Source organism: Accipiter gentilis, chromosome 33 (assembly GCF_929443795.1).
Source record: "Accipiter gentilis chromosome 33, bAccGen1.1, whole genome shotgun sequence".
In the NCBI taxonomy this organism is placed as follows: Eukaryota; Metazoa; Chordata; class Aves; order Accipitriformes; family Accipitridae; genus Astur; species Astur gentilis.
The window spans coordinates 19,417,122-19,433,804 of NC_064912.1; the positions used below are offsets into that span (position 1 = coordinate 19,417,122).

The 16,683-nt window shown below is 47.2% G+C and overlaps 1 protein-coding gene across 3 annotated transcripts in view; it reads left to right on the forward strand.

Moving 5' to 3' along the window:
- Positions 1 to 16,683, forward strand: part of TRAF7 (TNF receptor associated factor 7) — a 36,260-nt gene that overhangs the window by 433 nt on the left and 19,144 nt on the right. The window contains exons 1-4 of one of the 3 annotated variants that reach the window (XM_049791213.1): positions 3,154 to 3,255; positions 14,021 to 14,139; positions 14,385 to 14,442; positions 15,613 to 15,704. In XM_049791213.1, the coding sequence (XP_049647170.1) occupies positions 14,059 to 14,139; positions 14,385 to 14,442; positions 15,613 to 15,704 (231 nt within the window). In that variant the 5' untranslated portion in view covers positions 3,154 to 3,255; positions 14,021 to 14,058. Of the gene's footprint in view, positions 1 to 3,153; positions 3,256 to 14,020; positions 14,140 to 14,384; positions 14,443 to 15,612; positions 15,705 to 16,683 lie in introns of those variants that run through there. The other 2 variants (XM_049791212.1, XM_049791214.1) reach the window with 2 other exon arrangements.

The window sequence follows — 16,683 nt, forward strand, 5'->3', positions numbered from 1 at the left end:
GCATGATTTTTTTCCAGGTGCACAGAGGAGCTCGTGTATCACCTCCTGTGCTGTTGGGTCCTCGGTGAATCCTAGCCACGTCTTGCTTTCTTCGCCCCGGCTGCCTTCCCTTTGCTGTTTGACATATGTCATCGCGGGGCTTGCTTTGTTTTGTCTTTTTCTGCGCCATGACTTGTCCGGCGTGGGGCACGTGTTGCTGATGGTTCTCTCTTGATCTCCTGGTAACCTCATTTCCTCGTGCTTTGGTTTCACAACTTACGCAATATAGGATATTTGGTGGTAGATCTCTGTAACTGCCCCGAGACAATTGCAGATCTCGGAGCAGGCAGTGAAATTGCGCTATCGTCTTCTCATTTCAAACATGTTGTTTAGTTCTGCCTTATTCTACTGCCAGTTCACAGCTGGTGTTCTTCTGACAGGCTTGCTGTCAAACACTTTTCTCGTGTTTGATCCGTGACTGTGACCTGATGATTCTGTTGTGTTGCATGAAAGCCAGAAGTGAGGACCTTCTTTCAGTTTAGCTTGCGTTTGAGCTCTGTTGGTATCAGAGACAACAGCTCAGACAGGCTCTGCTGGGGACAGATGAGGGTGAGAAAAAAGCTGGTACATAAGTTAGGCAGGTTTGATATGTACGTAGCAAGCCAGATCCAGGCTATTGTACCCCCTGGGGGGTAACTGTATTGTGAAGAATTCTGGCGGAGCGGTTATTTTTTCAACTTTGGCAATGTTGCCAAACATTTTGTTTCAATCCCAGCACTTTAATTTTGCCTCCATGTGCCTTTTCACCCCAGTAATGTATTCTTTTCAGTCTGTCCTAAGCAGTTAGCGTTCCCATTAAAGAGCTGTTGTGTTTTGCCTTCAAGCATTTGTCTTGTCACTGACTCACGCTGACAGCCACAACAACATTTGTTGGGTTTGCAGGGAAAGGGCTGTGTGAGTGAAGGATGGTTCTAGAAAACCCTTGCTGAGGGAAAGTGGCATGAGAAAGTCAACCACTTCCATGACAGCCTTTACATGGCTCCCTGGTAGCTGTGCAAGGAGGGGAGGCAGTTCACAGAAAGTGCATTGTGGTGAAGATAACCCAGTGCACCACCAAAAACTGGGCTGCATTGTGTCAAGTACTGTACAGATGGCTACTAACCATGAGTCCAGAGAGCTGGCCATCACCATTGACAAGAAGCAAGAGAACAGACAGTGCTGTCCTCCTTGCACACCAGGGGAGCAGAAGATCAAAGAGTTTGGGGATTTCCTAAGCATTGTGCAGGAAACTGTAGGAACAGGGAACGGTCCGCAGTCTGCTGGGTCCCCCACCCTGGGCACTGCTGGTCTCAAGTAAGGCTGAGAAGGGACAGGGTAAATCCATCTATGGCAATACAGAAAGCTCCAGCTTTGCGGTTTGGTTTGCTGCAGTGTGCAGCAGCAGATCGCTTGCAGGTGAAACTGCCCTGCAGAAAGGAATGTTTCACAATGAGGGAGGTTAAATTTTACTGAGTGGCAGTGGGAAACCTAAGCCAAACTGGAGTGACCAGAACATTCAGTCAGGGAATGCAGGTACCTTCACTGGTAACACCCAAACATGAATTTTCACAAAGTTGACTGAACCCAGGGAAAAAAAAACAAATCCATAGCTTTCAGGCAGTTTGGTTCCCTGACCCGAGGGATCACATGGTGATACCAGCCACTCTGCAGTGTGAGAGTGGTGGGGCTGGGCCCGCAACTGCCCGTTCCTGTGGCAGTGCAGCCTTAGATGCCCTTAAGCCACTCGTGAAGCATGACAGGTAATAGGTTTGCGTCCCCTGGCTGAAACTCTTCTGCAGTGAACCGTTCCCTTCCTGGGGCTCCACAAACACAACCCCACTGCTGGAGCTGCAGGGAGGCCCGCAGGCTCTGGGAAGTTGCCGAGCACTGTGTGATGGTGCTAGTGCCTGCTCTGCCCTGCTGTGAGCTGCCACAGAAGTGGCTGTACATCAGCCGCAGTTGGTCCTGAGCAGTGCTGAGTGTTTTGCAGCTTCAGCTGGCATTCAGCAGTTAGTCACCTTGTGGGCTGAGCGTTTGCCTGTTCTGCGGGACCTTCCTAGCCCCTGCTAGCCATGAATGTGATGCTTTCTGAAGCGTGATCATTCCTGCCTCTCAGGTTATCTCAGCTGTGCCAGGAGAAAGGCATTTGAGAAAAAATCCTTCCTGAGTTTACTAACTCAATACTCAGATTATGCGGACAAGTTCAGTCTGTCAGAACTCTTAAAATTTTTATGCCCCGCATCTTCCCTTCCCTGGCTGTACTCCTTTGCCGTGGGCGTGATGAGGCATATGCTGGCATGTCCCCTTGCCCATGGGTTGGGTTGGGGGACGTAGTGGCTGTCTGGGGCAAGGGAGGAAGCTGGTGGTTGCTCACAAGGGTACGTGTCACCCTTCTTTCAAGCTCAGCAACTTCCTCAGGAGTCCAGGGCAATGACACCCTGACTTACCCATTTGCAGACTGCTCCCGCTCTGCCTTTAGCACAGCCTGAGTTCAGAGCTTCAGCAGAGTTACCTTGCTGCTTTTAATGAGGTGTAAAAACTGCAGAAGGTGTATTGGGGGCTGGAGTGGGGTGAGAGCTCTCTGGGCAGTGCCTGCTCCTGGGAGAGCCTCAGCTGTGGGAGCACATTGTTCTCCTTTGTGGGGTGGGTGTCCTGGCACTACAAGTCCCCCACTGTCAGTGCCCATCTTTCAGGCAAACCCTGCTCACCAGCTCTGCCTTCTTGTGGTGATTCTTAGTTAACTAGATTTCTCTGGATTGTCTCTACAAGCAAAGACTGTGTTGCTGGTTGTTAGGCTGCTTGTTATTCAGTACTATGAATAGTTTGGGAACTATCTAAAGAGGCTGAGAAACTCAAACTCTCTTTAAAGTGAGTGATGGACTTTCCTGCCCCTGGAGATTTCTCTGATCAGAGGAGTAAATCTGTGTGTGCTAACAGTGGTTGTTTTTTTCTGCACTAGACCAAACCTCTTCAGTCTCAGAGCAGTCAGGGCAAAGCTGCGAGGCAGCGCAGTGTGGAGATTGGCTGAGCTGTGGGATTTTCCAGCTGAATTTACATATCGCCCACTGCTCTGCATGCCTTTCTGTTTACATCACTTAAGAGCGATACACACATACACGCACACAGATAGCGGAAGCGACATTTTGACCGAGGAAAAGCCTGCCCACAGATTAGGAACTTGGTCATGGTCACGTCTTGCCGGGCTTCGCTGCTCCGTGCCAGCTTGGACGGACGATGGTGAGTTTCCTCCAAGGTAAAGCATTTGCCTGGGAGATGGATGTCAGGGCTGTGTCAGCAGTGTTCCCTGGGAGGCTGTTGTGCTTTAGTGGTCGCGGACAGTATTGAGAGAGGAACTGTTTCATGGCTGTGTCTAGGTCTTGGTGAAGAAGCGGGAGGTATCTGAAATCCAATGCCAGTTTAGAAGTGGGTACCTGTTGCCTGTCCAACGAGCTGGAGCTGCATTATGCTGATTTTATGATCCTTCGGAGTGACCTTTGGAAGGATGTGTAACACTTGACTGTGCGGCAACCCAGCAAGTGTTTTCTGAGGTTGTTTGTGGTGGTTTCAGAATTGGGAAATCCTTGATATTCTTTAAGGAAAGTTGTGAGCAAAGAAGCCAAGTTTGTGAGAAGAGGCAGTATCTCTCGCTGCCTTTTCCATGCATCCTAAGTCTTTGTGGCTACAGTGCAGCTGCTAATAGTACATTGGGGGAGTAATTTGAATACAGCTTTCCTAGCGTGGTGTTAGGTGATTGTGGGACACTGAATGGTGCTTCTGTGTGAAAGTTGTTGGTAGATTTGCCATGGCAGAAGTGTCCATATCCACTGATTTCTTCTGGAATCAAGGATTTGGTGCTTTTTTATCAAAGGGGAGGACATCATTAGTTTGATTATGTTTTGCCCAGCTCACATGCTACCTGGAAAGCACTACAATTTTCTCCCTTTCTCAGTCGCTGGTTGACACTCCCTAGCAGTGAGCACAGCTGTCTTATGTTGTGCTTTCCTGCTTGTTCTCAGTGGCAAAGTCCAAGGAAACTGTAAAAAAAAAAAAAAAAAAAGGCAGGTGACAGAAATTTACTGGATTTTGTGTGTGTGTGAAGGAGCTGATGCATTTCAGGTGGATCTTTAAAGTGGTCTAATTGCACCCAGAAGGCAAGCAAGAGCACGTCATGAAGTTTCAAAGCTTTGGAGGGTGTTGAGGGGGAATAGGGGATGAAGTGATACTTTGAGCATTTTGAGTAAAGATTACGGGCTCAGGTTTCTTATGACTTTAATCTGTAAGAATCCCATAATGTCATAGGAGTGGTTAAACCTTTCCAGAGGAGTGTAGCCACCTGTAAGGCAAAGCAGTTTGAAAAGCCCTCAATGACTGCACAGCAATTGAGAAACAAAATAAAGAAGAAACTTTGATTTCCTTGGGTCTAGCAGGGTGGCTTCAGGAGAGGAAAATGCAGCAGATGAGACAAGCATTCTCTGGCTTCACTGGGGGACATGGGGTGCAGCATCTGCTAAAAACGGTGTCCCTTAGTGCATTTATTGGTGTTTAACTCCTTTCCCAGGCTGGCTGAGAGAGGTGGCTTTTGAACTTTGGTAAATTACCAGCCAAGGGTGGGACTAGGATGGCTGAGAATGGATTAGTTTCTGGTTTTCATGGGCAAGTCTCTTGGTCACAGCCTTGCTGAAGTGCTCATGTCAGCACCATGCGGGGCAGAGGCGAGAGGTGCGCAAGGGAATTTGGCATCTGTTTGTACAGGGGTTTTCTGTGTGAGCTCATGCTGCTCCTGAGCTGATCAACCAAGATTGAAGCCCTCCAAGCAGAGGCTTTGTTTCCTCATATACTGTCCTGCCAGGACAGGGGCTGAATCTCTCCATAACCCAGGTTTTGCTCCTGACCTGGCATGTCTTAGAGTTTTTTTAAAATGGGTTGCAAGCCCATCTATCTACTGGATTCCTGCAGGCCAGTTTGCAGCAGGTAAACCAGCAGCAGAGCCTCACCTAGCCCACAGGACCCCGTGGGGTCTCGGCAGCTGCTTGTTCTCTCCGTCAAGCAAGGCTGAGGAGTACCAGTTAGCACCAGTTCTGGTGAGATTTGTGTAGGTGACTATTCATAGCTTTTGAAGTGTGATATCTTGAGATCATCATCTGCCTTGCACAAAGGAGATGGCCATTCCATATCAAGAAACAGCAGCAGGGCTGAGATTTTGTCTTGGAGGGCTAGGACATTGTTGGTTTGGGGCCTTGGACGGTGGGTTTTTTTCTTTTTTTCTTAAACAATTCCACAATTTAATAATGTGAAGATCCCTGAATGGGTCTGTTCTTTGAGTGAGGATGTGGGAAAGATCACAAGCTGTGAAAGGAACAGCATGCAGCACTGTAATGTTAGGGCCAACTTTTAAAGCACCTTTTGATTAAGGGCCTTGTGTGGAAGAGCTCTGAGCTTGTCTGTTTCTGCCAGCCTGGCCACCCCAGCAGCGACCACGTAGGTACTGAGCCAAGACAAGCCAATCTCGGTTGCAGGGGTCAGGCACTACTGAACCCTGGTCTGTGGCCTTATGCATAAGAAAAATGGTGTAGTAGGTGGATGCTTCCAGGTTTCCTAAAATGGAAGTAAAGCTTCAAGCATCACTTTTGTGTCATGGAAACAGTATTGAACATTGTCCTCTTTTCTAACTTCTAACTTGATTTTAGGTTTTTGGGAAAAATGAGATGCTTTGTTCCACCAGAGCAATCACTTTTGATCCAGTTACAGGCACATTTGAAAGTTACTGCTTCAGGTTTTAACATGAAGTATTGCAAAAAGTTTTTCTATCCCAAGGACTCATTACCCTTTAGGAAAAGCACCTAACACAAAATGACTTCCCTGTCTGAACTGCATTTGCACAAAGGAATGACAGTGTTCAAACAGCTGTTGAATGTGCTCCCTCAGCTCTGCAGTCAATTGAAGCGCTGGTAAAAGTAGCAGCAATTAAAAATGTCACTTTTATTTTTATTGATGACAGCTCAGTACAATTATGGTCTCACTTTAAGTAGCTCAGAAAAGTTTGTATGACTTTTAAGAGCAATGCAAAAACTTGTAAACAATAAAAAGGCTCTTTCTGTTCCACAGAACCAAAGACCCACCAAATGGAAGTGCCATCCTCTGTCAGTGAGGCTGAACTTCTGTTCACGTTTTATGTTCTAGTGCTGACTGCTCATCTCAGTATACGTGCCTGGCCTTAGAGGGGTCACCCTAAGAGTGTAAGAAATGCCCTGCTGGGTCAAAGCATTGCTCTGCCTAGCCCCAGTTCTGTCTTCAGCAGTTACAAAAATGGATGCTGTTAATGCAGAGGACATGAACCTGACCACTTTCTACCATCCATTTGCCTCTCATTTTCCCACCACTCAGAGCAGCTGGATTAGGGACTACATCCCATTGATCATTTTAATATCATTCCCTGAAGTTTCTCTAACTACACTGTAGCCTTCTTCTGAAGCAAAGACCAGAACTGCTACAGCGCTCAGGAGATAAATACATCAAGGTTTTATGTAGCACCCAAATGACATCCCTGTGGTTGTTTTCCACAGCTTTTGTGATGCTGCCTAGCATTTCGTTGGCCTGTTTGTCTGCTGCTGTCTTCTAGGCTGAGAATTGCAGCTAGCTGACCACGGAGACTCCAGCTTCTCTTTCCTGAGTTGTAGCTGCCAGGTCAGAGCTGAGCATCGCATAGGCCTGCTTTCATTATTTTTCCCTAGATGCATCGCTTGACATTTATTTCCATAAAAGCTCATCTGCAACCTTTTTGTCTCCTCAGTTTTGTGAGGTTCTTGAGTTCCTTACTGTCAACATGGTATTTGACTACTCAAAAGAGCTTAGTGTCATCTGCAAACTTGGCGATTTCACTGCTCACTCTTTATTCAACATCTTCACCTATGACCTTGAAAAAGCTTATTCGGCAGTGGTTCTTGGGGGAACCCTTGCGTAGTCTCCTCTAACCTGAGGAGTGACCATTCAGGTCCACCCTCTGGTTCTCGTCTGGTGACATCTGTCTCTGTGATCTGCTGTAGCTCATTCTTATGGCACATTCTTATGCACATTCTTATGGCCCATGTTTTACAAGTCAAACTAGATGCTGATAGTCCTCGTCACCATGTTCTTTAAGCCCTGTTAATGCAGTTCATGAGTGCTTGTGAGTGCTATTTCCACCAGAGACACTGACCAAGAAAGCCAGTGTGACTGTCCCGTGGTTGTCTCTGTAGAAGAGTTGGCATTTGAGCTCATGAATCTTGTCTCATTTATGCTTTGGTCTGAGGCATTCCCTTGCAGGTTCTGTGGGCCATTGAGAATTCTGTGTGGGCAGCGCCTTGGTACTGCAGAAGGACAAGGTGGACAGAGCCTGCCCAAACTGGGCTGGATTTATTTACTAGCCCTGTTACCTCCCCCAAAAGAGCCCTGGATGTGTGAGAGCTTGTGATACAGCTGAGAAGGGGGGTGTAGTCTACAAACCCACAGCCCCTGCTCTTGGCATCTGCTTGCCTTGCCCTTGTCCTGTTGAACTGGGCTGTTGGAGCAGCACAGTGCATTTTAGCTTTTGTAAGAGTATTTCCCCAGTGATGTGCCAATACTCTCAAGGATGTGTAACCCTTCTTGTTCTGGCTGCGGTGTTGTAAGAGGAACAGAAGCTTGCATCTTATGCTGTAAATACCCAGGCTGCAAAATAAGGAAATTCATGTCACCCACAGGCTGTTCCCAGCCAGAGCAGGATAACCCCATGCCTGCCTTTCTCATGAGGCCAGCTGCACACATTGGCTTTGCTCTCCAGCAAACATTCTTGCTGTGTATGATTTCACCAGCCCAGCAGTTTTCTCAGGGGTGAATAATGTTAGAGATGGCTTCAATGAACTGAGCGAAGGGAAAAAAAAAAAGAAGAACAAAGCAGATGTAGGACATGTCGCTGAGTTTTATGGGCTGTTGATTGCATAAGGCGGAGATGCTTGCAGGTTGCTTGGCAAAGAGACACTGTGCAGCATGGGGCATTGCATCTGCCAGCTGCTCCCCAGCAGTGCCACGTTTCACCTGTGGGATCCAGTGCCGTGTCCGTGTCTTGTCCCGGAGAGCAGCCAGAGCACAAACTGCAGCAGTGCCATTGTGCCTGCAATGGTGTAGTTCCTGCATTAGGAACTGGCTCCTAACTGGGACCAAAGCAGGTTACGTGATGTTTGTGAAGGACTGGATACTCTGCTATCCTTTCTCCTCTTGCCACATCCCCCCTCAAAGCCTTGGCCTTGATCTTGAGGTTGGTTGTAAGGACCTTTTGCTGAGTGTTGAGAATAGCTGGGGGGGGTGCTCTGGGGGCTGAGAGGAGCGGAGACCCTTGAGGTACCCATGCCAGTCCCACCAGACCCATCTTGTCGGCAAACTCTTCAGCACGGCCACAGGATTAGCTGGTCCACTGGTCCTGGAGGTGATTCCCCTCCCTGCTTTGAGGTGCAGTGATGGGGTTGGCAGCAGTGTGAAACAGCCGGCAGAAAACCGCTCCATTGCTGATCCTGTTGGCCTCTGCAGCGGGGAGAAAGAGAACTGCTTTCCCCAGCTCTCTCTGCAACTACTGGTGGTTGGGTTTTTCCTTGCCTGGAGTACTAAAGTAGGAATTTTAAGGCTTTTCTTCTTGCTGAGTCTTAAAAGCTTGAGTTGATCCCTGTGGTGTGCAAATGCTGAAACCTAGCCCTTCCCCTCCCTCGCATCTGGTTACTATCAGCTGTGTGATTTAGCAAATAGCAGGTCCCCACAGCTTCCTTTTTCCAGGGTGGATTTTTTTCCCCTTTTTTTACTGTCAAAGACACTAAAGTTGCATGTTAAAAAAAAATATGTATGCATTAACTCCAGGCAAGGAGAGTCTGGATTACAGACTGGGTTCCCAAGCTGATCTCCAGACACATGGGTCCACGCATGCCTCTGCGGTTTAGAGGGCAGCCCCATGCTGTTGTGCTGCCAGGACACACAAGTTCTTTCAACAGTTCTTGTCTTTTCAGAGCAAACGGAGCCTGTCCTTTCACTGCAGGTGTCAGGGTGACTCTGCAACTCATTTGGCTGTAAATCATAACCTGACCCTGTAGAGTCCTGGGCCAGAAAATTGGGAGAATGTTTCCAGCATGAGGGCTTCTGACCTGCTGCTCTGCAGAGTTGCTGAAGATGCTAAGGTGATTTCTGGAGCCCCTTTCTATTCGGTCCTGTGAGAAGGACTTAGCAGCCCAAAGGATTCTGTGATTTTGGTTTTCCTTCCTTCTAGGTCACAGAGCGCGTGTGTTTTGTAACATAAAATATTTGATACTCTCACTGTGTTGTAGTCTGTATCTCCTCAGGATGCGGTTCTGCTCAGACCCCACAGGCTGAGCAGCTCTGCCTGCAGTCTGGGCGCACAGATGCTGAGCCAAGGTTCAGAGATCTGGTGGAGATTTTTGCAAGTGCTGTGGGAAGCTGGTATTAATGTCAACACCACCAGCTCTTTTCTGCCTCCTTTTAACTTTTTTGATATCAGTTGGAAAAGGCCTTTCTCAGTACCTCTTGGAAGACTGAGATGTGAAGGAGCTGTCAGACAGTGCTCTAGAGAGGTGTCTGCTCTGTTGAAATGTTTCCTATATATGGTGGTTGCAGAGATTTGGGCTGAAATCAGATATTCATGTGGCAGCTGGTGTTCTGCAGCCTGGCTGATATTCTACTCGACATTTTTTCCATTGCTTGCATTCCTCTGGTTTCTGTTCAGAGTAGACACAAAGCAGGCTCCCTGCTGCTGCTTGCAGGTAGGTTGCTCAGCCAAGCTGGAGAGCGCAGGACTTGCTTATAAACAATGAGGGGAAAATCCCTGTGTTCCAGCCTATGTTCTCTTCCTCGCTTGGATTTATCCAAGATCTGTTGAAGTTGGAACGCATTTTGCATCCCTTTCAATGGGGCTTTGGGACAGGGAGAAACTGGAGATGTGCCTCTTTAACACCTCTCAGCAGTAAGCAGTTCTGTTGCCTGCTGGGTTACCCCGAGAGCCGCACCACGGCGGACACCTCCTAGCCTGCACAGAAGTTTCAAAGGCAGTTATTTAAAGGGTCATACTCATCTTTGGCTGACAGGCCATAACTCACTGATTGCAGCAGTTCAAGTGCCTGTATGTCACTGTTTGTTGCACATCTGATCCTATGTTTAATGATATTACAAAACTACTCAAACTGTTAGTTGTCCTCATTCTTGGTTTTTTTCCTGTTTTCCCATTGCTTTCTTGAGTCTCCCATCTGTTATGTTTGAAGGCAATACTTGCCCTGAAAATGAGAAGGGATGAAGCTTCTGTCTGAGTCCCCAGACAGCCTGCAATCCTCCATAAGGATGGGCTTCCTCTCTTTCCATCTGTGAGTGATTGTTTGCCTTGAAACCCAGTAGGAATATTTGATATGCGAGGTTCCCTTAATGCTGTCATGGCTGGTGAGGTGGTAGCATATCCCTGCTCTTGTCTTGTGAGTAGTGCAGGATAGAGGGTGTTCGTGTAGATGCTGCTGAGGTTCTCTGAAGAAGGAATCATGAATTCATAGCCCTGAAAAGTGAGTCCCTCTATTTCCACCCTAATGTGGGAGGAGGAGGGTGCTGAATCCCTTCTCCAGGAGAGAGACTGGTGAGCTTAGCTGTATTGTTAGACATAGGGAACATATAGAGGAGGGGAACTTTAGCGATACATGCATGTTATTAGACAAGAGACAATGCAACCTTCAGGCATGAAATCCCAGGACATGTGGCAGTTTGTGTCATCGCTCATGGAAGTACTTCCTTCACATTATTTATGAGCACTGCATCATCTGGAAGCCCCAGCTGAGGTGGAGACCTTTTTGTGCTAGATGCTGCACAAATATCCAAAGATTCTTTCATCTTCAGGCTTTGTAGTCCAGATACACTGTGCAGCAGAGGTAAACTAAAGAGACTTGTGCAGGGAGGAAGCAGAAAGCTCCAGTGGCTTCCCCAAGGTTGCAAGAGGGTGAGAGGCTGAGTGGGGTTCATATCTTTTGCGGCCATGGCCAGTGTATTACCCAAAAGCTTTGTCTGCCCTCTTCCCCACCACCCACCTTCCCTGTGCCTTCTGCTATCTGTGCTCTAAGTAATCACTGAAAGGAATAAAAGGATCCTGATGGCCAATGCCAAACTTCTCGCTTGCTGGAACCCAGCTTTAAACTCGGCAGGTCTCCATGATGCAGCAGCACAACACTGCTTCATTCCTGCTGTTCTTGAGACAACTCCAGCAACTCTGCTTAGCATCTCCTAAGGGATCTGGCATTTGCAAACAGCCAGGACAGTGTTTTCAAATGTGTGGAAAACATTATCCAGATCCCTGTTTTTAAGATGGTCTTGGGTTTGGTTTTGGGGTTTCTGTTTGTTTGGTTTTTTGTTGGGGTTTTGTGGGTTTTTTTGTTTTAGACCGTAGCTTTTTCTGAGAGTTTAGACCCGAGTAGTGATTCCCTAGGCTGTGCTGCTGCTGTAATCTGGGTGCCTGACAGTTGTCTGATAAAGAACTGCAGAGAGCAACATGAAGTGCTGTGTCAGGCATGGCTGAGGACAGCTTGAAAGTTGCCTTTGCAGTGTTTAAAATGTGAGTGCAGGACACGACCAGCCCTGTGTGCAGGCAGCCTAGCCCTGGGGCTCACAGGGGAGGTGGGTAAACTCTTGGGCTGGGACTAAGGAGGCCCTGGGCAAGTCCCAGGTCACAGCTATGTTGTGTGATCATGTCTCTCTTTGAGCCTCAGTTTCCCTTTCTGTAAAGTGGAGCAATCGCAGTGGTCTCCTTCATAAAGAGCTTGGAGATTTAGGACTTGTCACCCTCAGATAAGAGAAAACCAATTGCTAGAAATGTCCAAGACGTTTCACCTAAAGCTGGAAATGTGAGCAGCGGGAGTGTGAAAGCCTGGCCGGAGTGGTGCTGTCTCGGCAGGGACCGGGAGCTCCGCGTTGGCCGATCGCAGGCATCTGCGGGATGTTTCTTCCGAGGCGCCCTTTGCTGGTGGTTGGCTCTTCTGCAAAAAAAAGATTTTTGGTTATGTCTTAGTAAACCATTTTTGGCCTGTCTGTCCTCAGTGCAGATGTCTGTCTGGTCTGTTGGTTTAGCTTTTGGACTCTGCTGCTGGCAGTGAGAGTACCAAGACTTAACTATACCTTGGAAGGAAAGGGGTCTTTTAATCAGGATACTTCCTAAGCAGCTTATTCCTGGAACACAGGGTCCCTGCCTCCTTGGGCAGGCTGGGACAGCCTGCGAGTGCAAGCAGTACCTTTCAGCTGCTAGGATGAAGGGGCAACTGGGTAGGAGGGCTCATGTGCTCTGCTGATCCCCTGCCTTCTCCGATGGAAACTTCTGCTCAGGCCAGAAGCATCTCTGCATGACAGCAGAGAGGAGGTGCAGCTCCTTCCTATGCATACTCTGGCTCCGAAGGAGACTTTGAGAGTGTCTTGTCAGATTTGCTGGGACAACAGCATAATTTTGTGCCCTGAAGCCAGCATCAGGTTTCAACAGAGGTTAAAGAAAGCAAACTCCATGTGTTTCTGCAGATTATTATTGTGTAATACTTGACTTTGCAAACTTGAACCTAGTAAAAAACTGTGTAAACAATGGAAGAGAAATGAGCCCCTCTGCTGACTTCTGAGGAGAGAGGGTTTCTCTTTCTGGGTGATGATCCAGACTTTGCTGGTTGTTTCTGAGCAGAAACTGGGAGTGTGATCCAGAATCACAAACATGTTCCTTGAAGTAAGGTTTCTTTCATGGTTTGCTTGACCTCGTAGCTCAGACCTTGCTTGAAAGAACTCCTTTAATGCAAATACAGCTAAATCAAACGTGGGATTTTTGCTTTCTGCTAAGATCTAGCCATGGCTTTTGTGTTCAGCAGTACAGCCCAGGGCTTTTGAATTAAATAGCAAAACCCCCACTGAGTTCATCACAAGAACAGGATGAGGCCTGCGCTCATCACACTTTTGAATATGAGGCAGCCCTAAGTTCTGGGGGTGCAGGGAAGATTAGGCTTTGGTTTCCTTGGCTGGAAGTGCCAGAAAGTGCTGCACAGCCTGCCCAGGAAGGGGGCTCCTTTGGAGGGGTCCCTTTCTGCCACCCCAGCTGACGAGGATGTGGGGCTGCTGAGCTTCCAGGGCGCCTCTTCCTTAAGTCCAGGGGAGAGGAAGGCAGTCATAACCCCTTGTGCTAAAGCAAAGCCCCGGGTGACTGAATGGGATGTTTCTGTCGTGTACTCAGAAGGTGGTCTGAGCCGCAAAGCTGCGAGTGAACAGGCTCCCTGGGCTCTGGAGTCCAGGCCAGCTCAGCTTGAGCCTCACAGTTAATGGGATAAGGGTTTTACTGGTATAGCTTTATACCCAGAGGCCTTTTCTGCCCTCATGCTTGTGTCTGGTGCCTCAGCCGAAATCCCTTGTGCCTGCCATGATACAGTCTGTTCTGTCTTCACCATTGCTGTGTCTTGTGGAGGGGACTCCCTTGTAAGACCCTGCTTACTAATCACTGCTCTGTGCAAAGTGTTTTGGGAAGCAGCAGACAACCTGCTTTCTGAACTACACTCAGACCAGGGAGAGAGGGAGGACCAGATACAGAGCCGCCTTCTCTGCTGGGACTGTCAGTCACAACTGGTACATACTCTCATTTTGAAAAGACTGATGTGTATAATGGCCAGTGGGATGCTAACTTAGAGTAGTCTCCTGAGAAGTCTCATCTGCTGTTAAACAGTTGTATGCTTGTAAAAGCAGCTAATGATTATGGGTATTCCAGTATTTGGGCGATTAAGGAGTTGCTTTAAAAGACAGTCGTATTTGTAGAAAGCACTGAGCGCTCATCCAGGAATGATTTGAAGGAATCCGACTTTGTCTTTGCCACTTGCTTCTGAAAATCCAGGTTTATGTGAGTTTAGGTAAATACTTGGACTTAATGCCACAGGAGAGTGTTCTCTGAGCCCAGGAAAATACATACAATGAACCTAACTCTCTTTCTGTCTTTCTTCTTCCACAGAGCAAACTTCCCATGACTAACAAATGCTGGCCTAGATTATGAGCTCAAACAAGAACGCTCGCTACAATCGTTTCTCCAGTGGCACAACAAACATCACTACTTCTGAAAACACTAACGGGGTAAGGCTTGGTGGTGTTGGCAGAGGATAGGGGCTAGGGCTGCTTCTTATGTTCTCATCCTTTCTTTTGAGAAAAAAAAGATGCCTGTTGAAAATATAGTATTTTCTTGCCTCTTAAAAATCACAATATCCACAGATAAAGTTGGAAATATACATGTACATTTTTTGACCAATTCAGGAAAGGTAGCAAGCCTTTGGGCTGCGCTGCAGTGATCCACACTGACTTTAATTTTGTCAATATTTCAGACAAGAATGGAAACAACTTTTGGGCCAGCTTACTCTGCTGTGACAACCATCACAAAGGGTGAGTGTATTCCATGCGTAGAGCTTTTCCCCAAAGCACTATGTATGATTCCTACCAGTTTTTTCTTTGTTGTTGTTATTTTACAAATCATAAAGCTGTTGGGAGAATCACCGTGTTCATTACAGACAGGTGCCGAGGTGCTGTTTTTAGTATTATGAAGCCCAAGTGTTATTTAATCATGGCATCTGATCACCAGCCATGATGGAAATGAGCATGCACAGAAATTTTCTCCCATTAGGCAGACTTAACAGTACCACTGGGAGGCCTTTGCTGAAATTAGGATAGTACAACAGGGTTTGATACAGAACTCAGTCCCAGATCTTATTTATCCCTGTGACTTCTCATGCAATCATTATGAGTGCTGAAAATTCCCACCTTCACTCTCTGCCTGACTGTGAGTCACTCTGGACACTTTGGTAAAACCCCCATGGCTGTTTTTAGCTCAGACAGGAGGGGTTGCAAGTGTACCTGCTCATTTAAAATTCTTCTGCTTTGTTCATCAAAGCCCAGCAGGTGAGGAGTCTAAGTCCTGACACGTGGTGTGAATGTAGAAAGAGGTCTGGTTTCATTTTGGAATAAAAATATCCTTACTCTAGTAAAGATAAACTGTGGCACTTGACAGTGATTTAGATAGGGAAATGAATGTCTGCCCAAGGAAAATATTTAGATTACATTTGTCCAGGACTGTGGACTCTAGATGTTTTTGGACTCCTGAATATTTACATACAAAATTTTATATAAGTCAGTAACATGATCTTTATACAAATATCTCATATTTAATTTAGCATGCTTCCCTGGTGCTACAAGATTATCCAGACCTCCCTTGATTGAAGCAATTTTTGTTGGTGTCTGAGATATGTGGGAGTATAAGGTTTCCTTTTAATAGTATTTTTAACCTATGCACCTGGTGGAGTATTATCTGTGCTCTTTTCTGGGCAAGCTACCTTCAAAGGGCCGCATGGATTTCAGCAAGCTATCAGAGATCAGGGTTGTTCTGCCTGCACTGATATGTCCAGGTCATGAACTGGAGTTGGGGAATCCCTAGTCTTTTCCTTTTCTAAGGAACACTCACAGCTACAGAGACTGACCTGTAGCTTGGAAATGTTACTGAGGAGCCTGAATGCTTGCTTTTTTTTTTATTTTATTTTTTTATTTTTATTTGCTTTAAAGCTGACGGGACCAATACTTTTAAACAGCACCGTCGGACCCCATCCTCCTCCAGCACACTCACCTACTCCCCACGAGATGAGGACGATGGCATGGTAGGTGTTGCCAGGAGCCCTCCTGCTCACTGGCTTAGCTGATTATATGTCAAATGAGAGATGTCTGGTGCTCCTCTAGACTCCTCTGCCTTCCTCATCGTTCCTGTGCACTGTGTTATATCGGAGGCAGATGTCTGCACCAGAGGCAGGACCAGCCTCAGTGTTTCCTGGTTGGTGCAGTGGGGAAGCAGAGATTATTTCTGACCTAGGGTGTTAGGCTGGTACTGCTACCACTCATTTTCAGACTGCTTGAAAATGGTATGTGGTTACAAAGCGCAGGAGCTACAAATCCCACAGGCCTGCTTGTGAGGGTGTACCTGCCTCCTGATGTGAGCACTGTGCTCTGGGTCTCCTGGGCTTGGGAGAAAATATAGCTACCGTCAGCGATGTCTGGGGCACTGACAGAGGCCAGTCAGTCTTGATCAGGGTGTGTTGGATGGACCATCCAGCAGCACACAAAATCCATTCCTATTTCTACCTCCAGATGGGGCTTCTGACCACAGGGAGCAGGTTTGAACCTGCAGAGTGGGATGTCGGACACTATGCTCAGCTCCTGGGGATTACATCATCGGGGTCTTCTCACACAAACCATTCCCATGCCTCACAATATCTTTGCAGAAAACCACTTCCCAATTTCGTATCCAGCTTTCTCATTCATCACACTCACTTCTGAGTAACTTCTTTTTGGGGAATTTAGTGCTCCAACAGGCCTCACGGTTAGCTGCTTAAAGAGAAATTAAATCAGCTAAATCAATTAAATCAAGAACAGCAACAGCAAAGCAAACCTCAGTGAATGGATAGATAGCTCTGAGGCCTTGACCTTCTCCTGTCCCTAGTGCTCCAGCCGTATCTCATAACCACAAGCTCGTGTTTAGGTTTAAGCCTGTTAGTAGTAGGCTTCAAATTAAGTAAGTATTTGTAGACTTTGTCAGGTTACGAGACCCAGCTTCCAAGCCAGGGATAAATGGATCACTGCTGC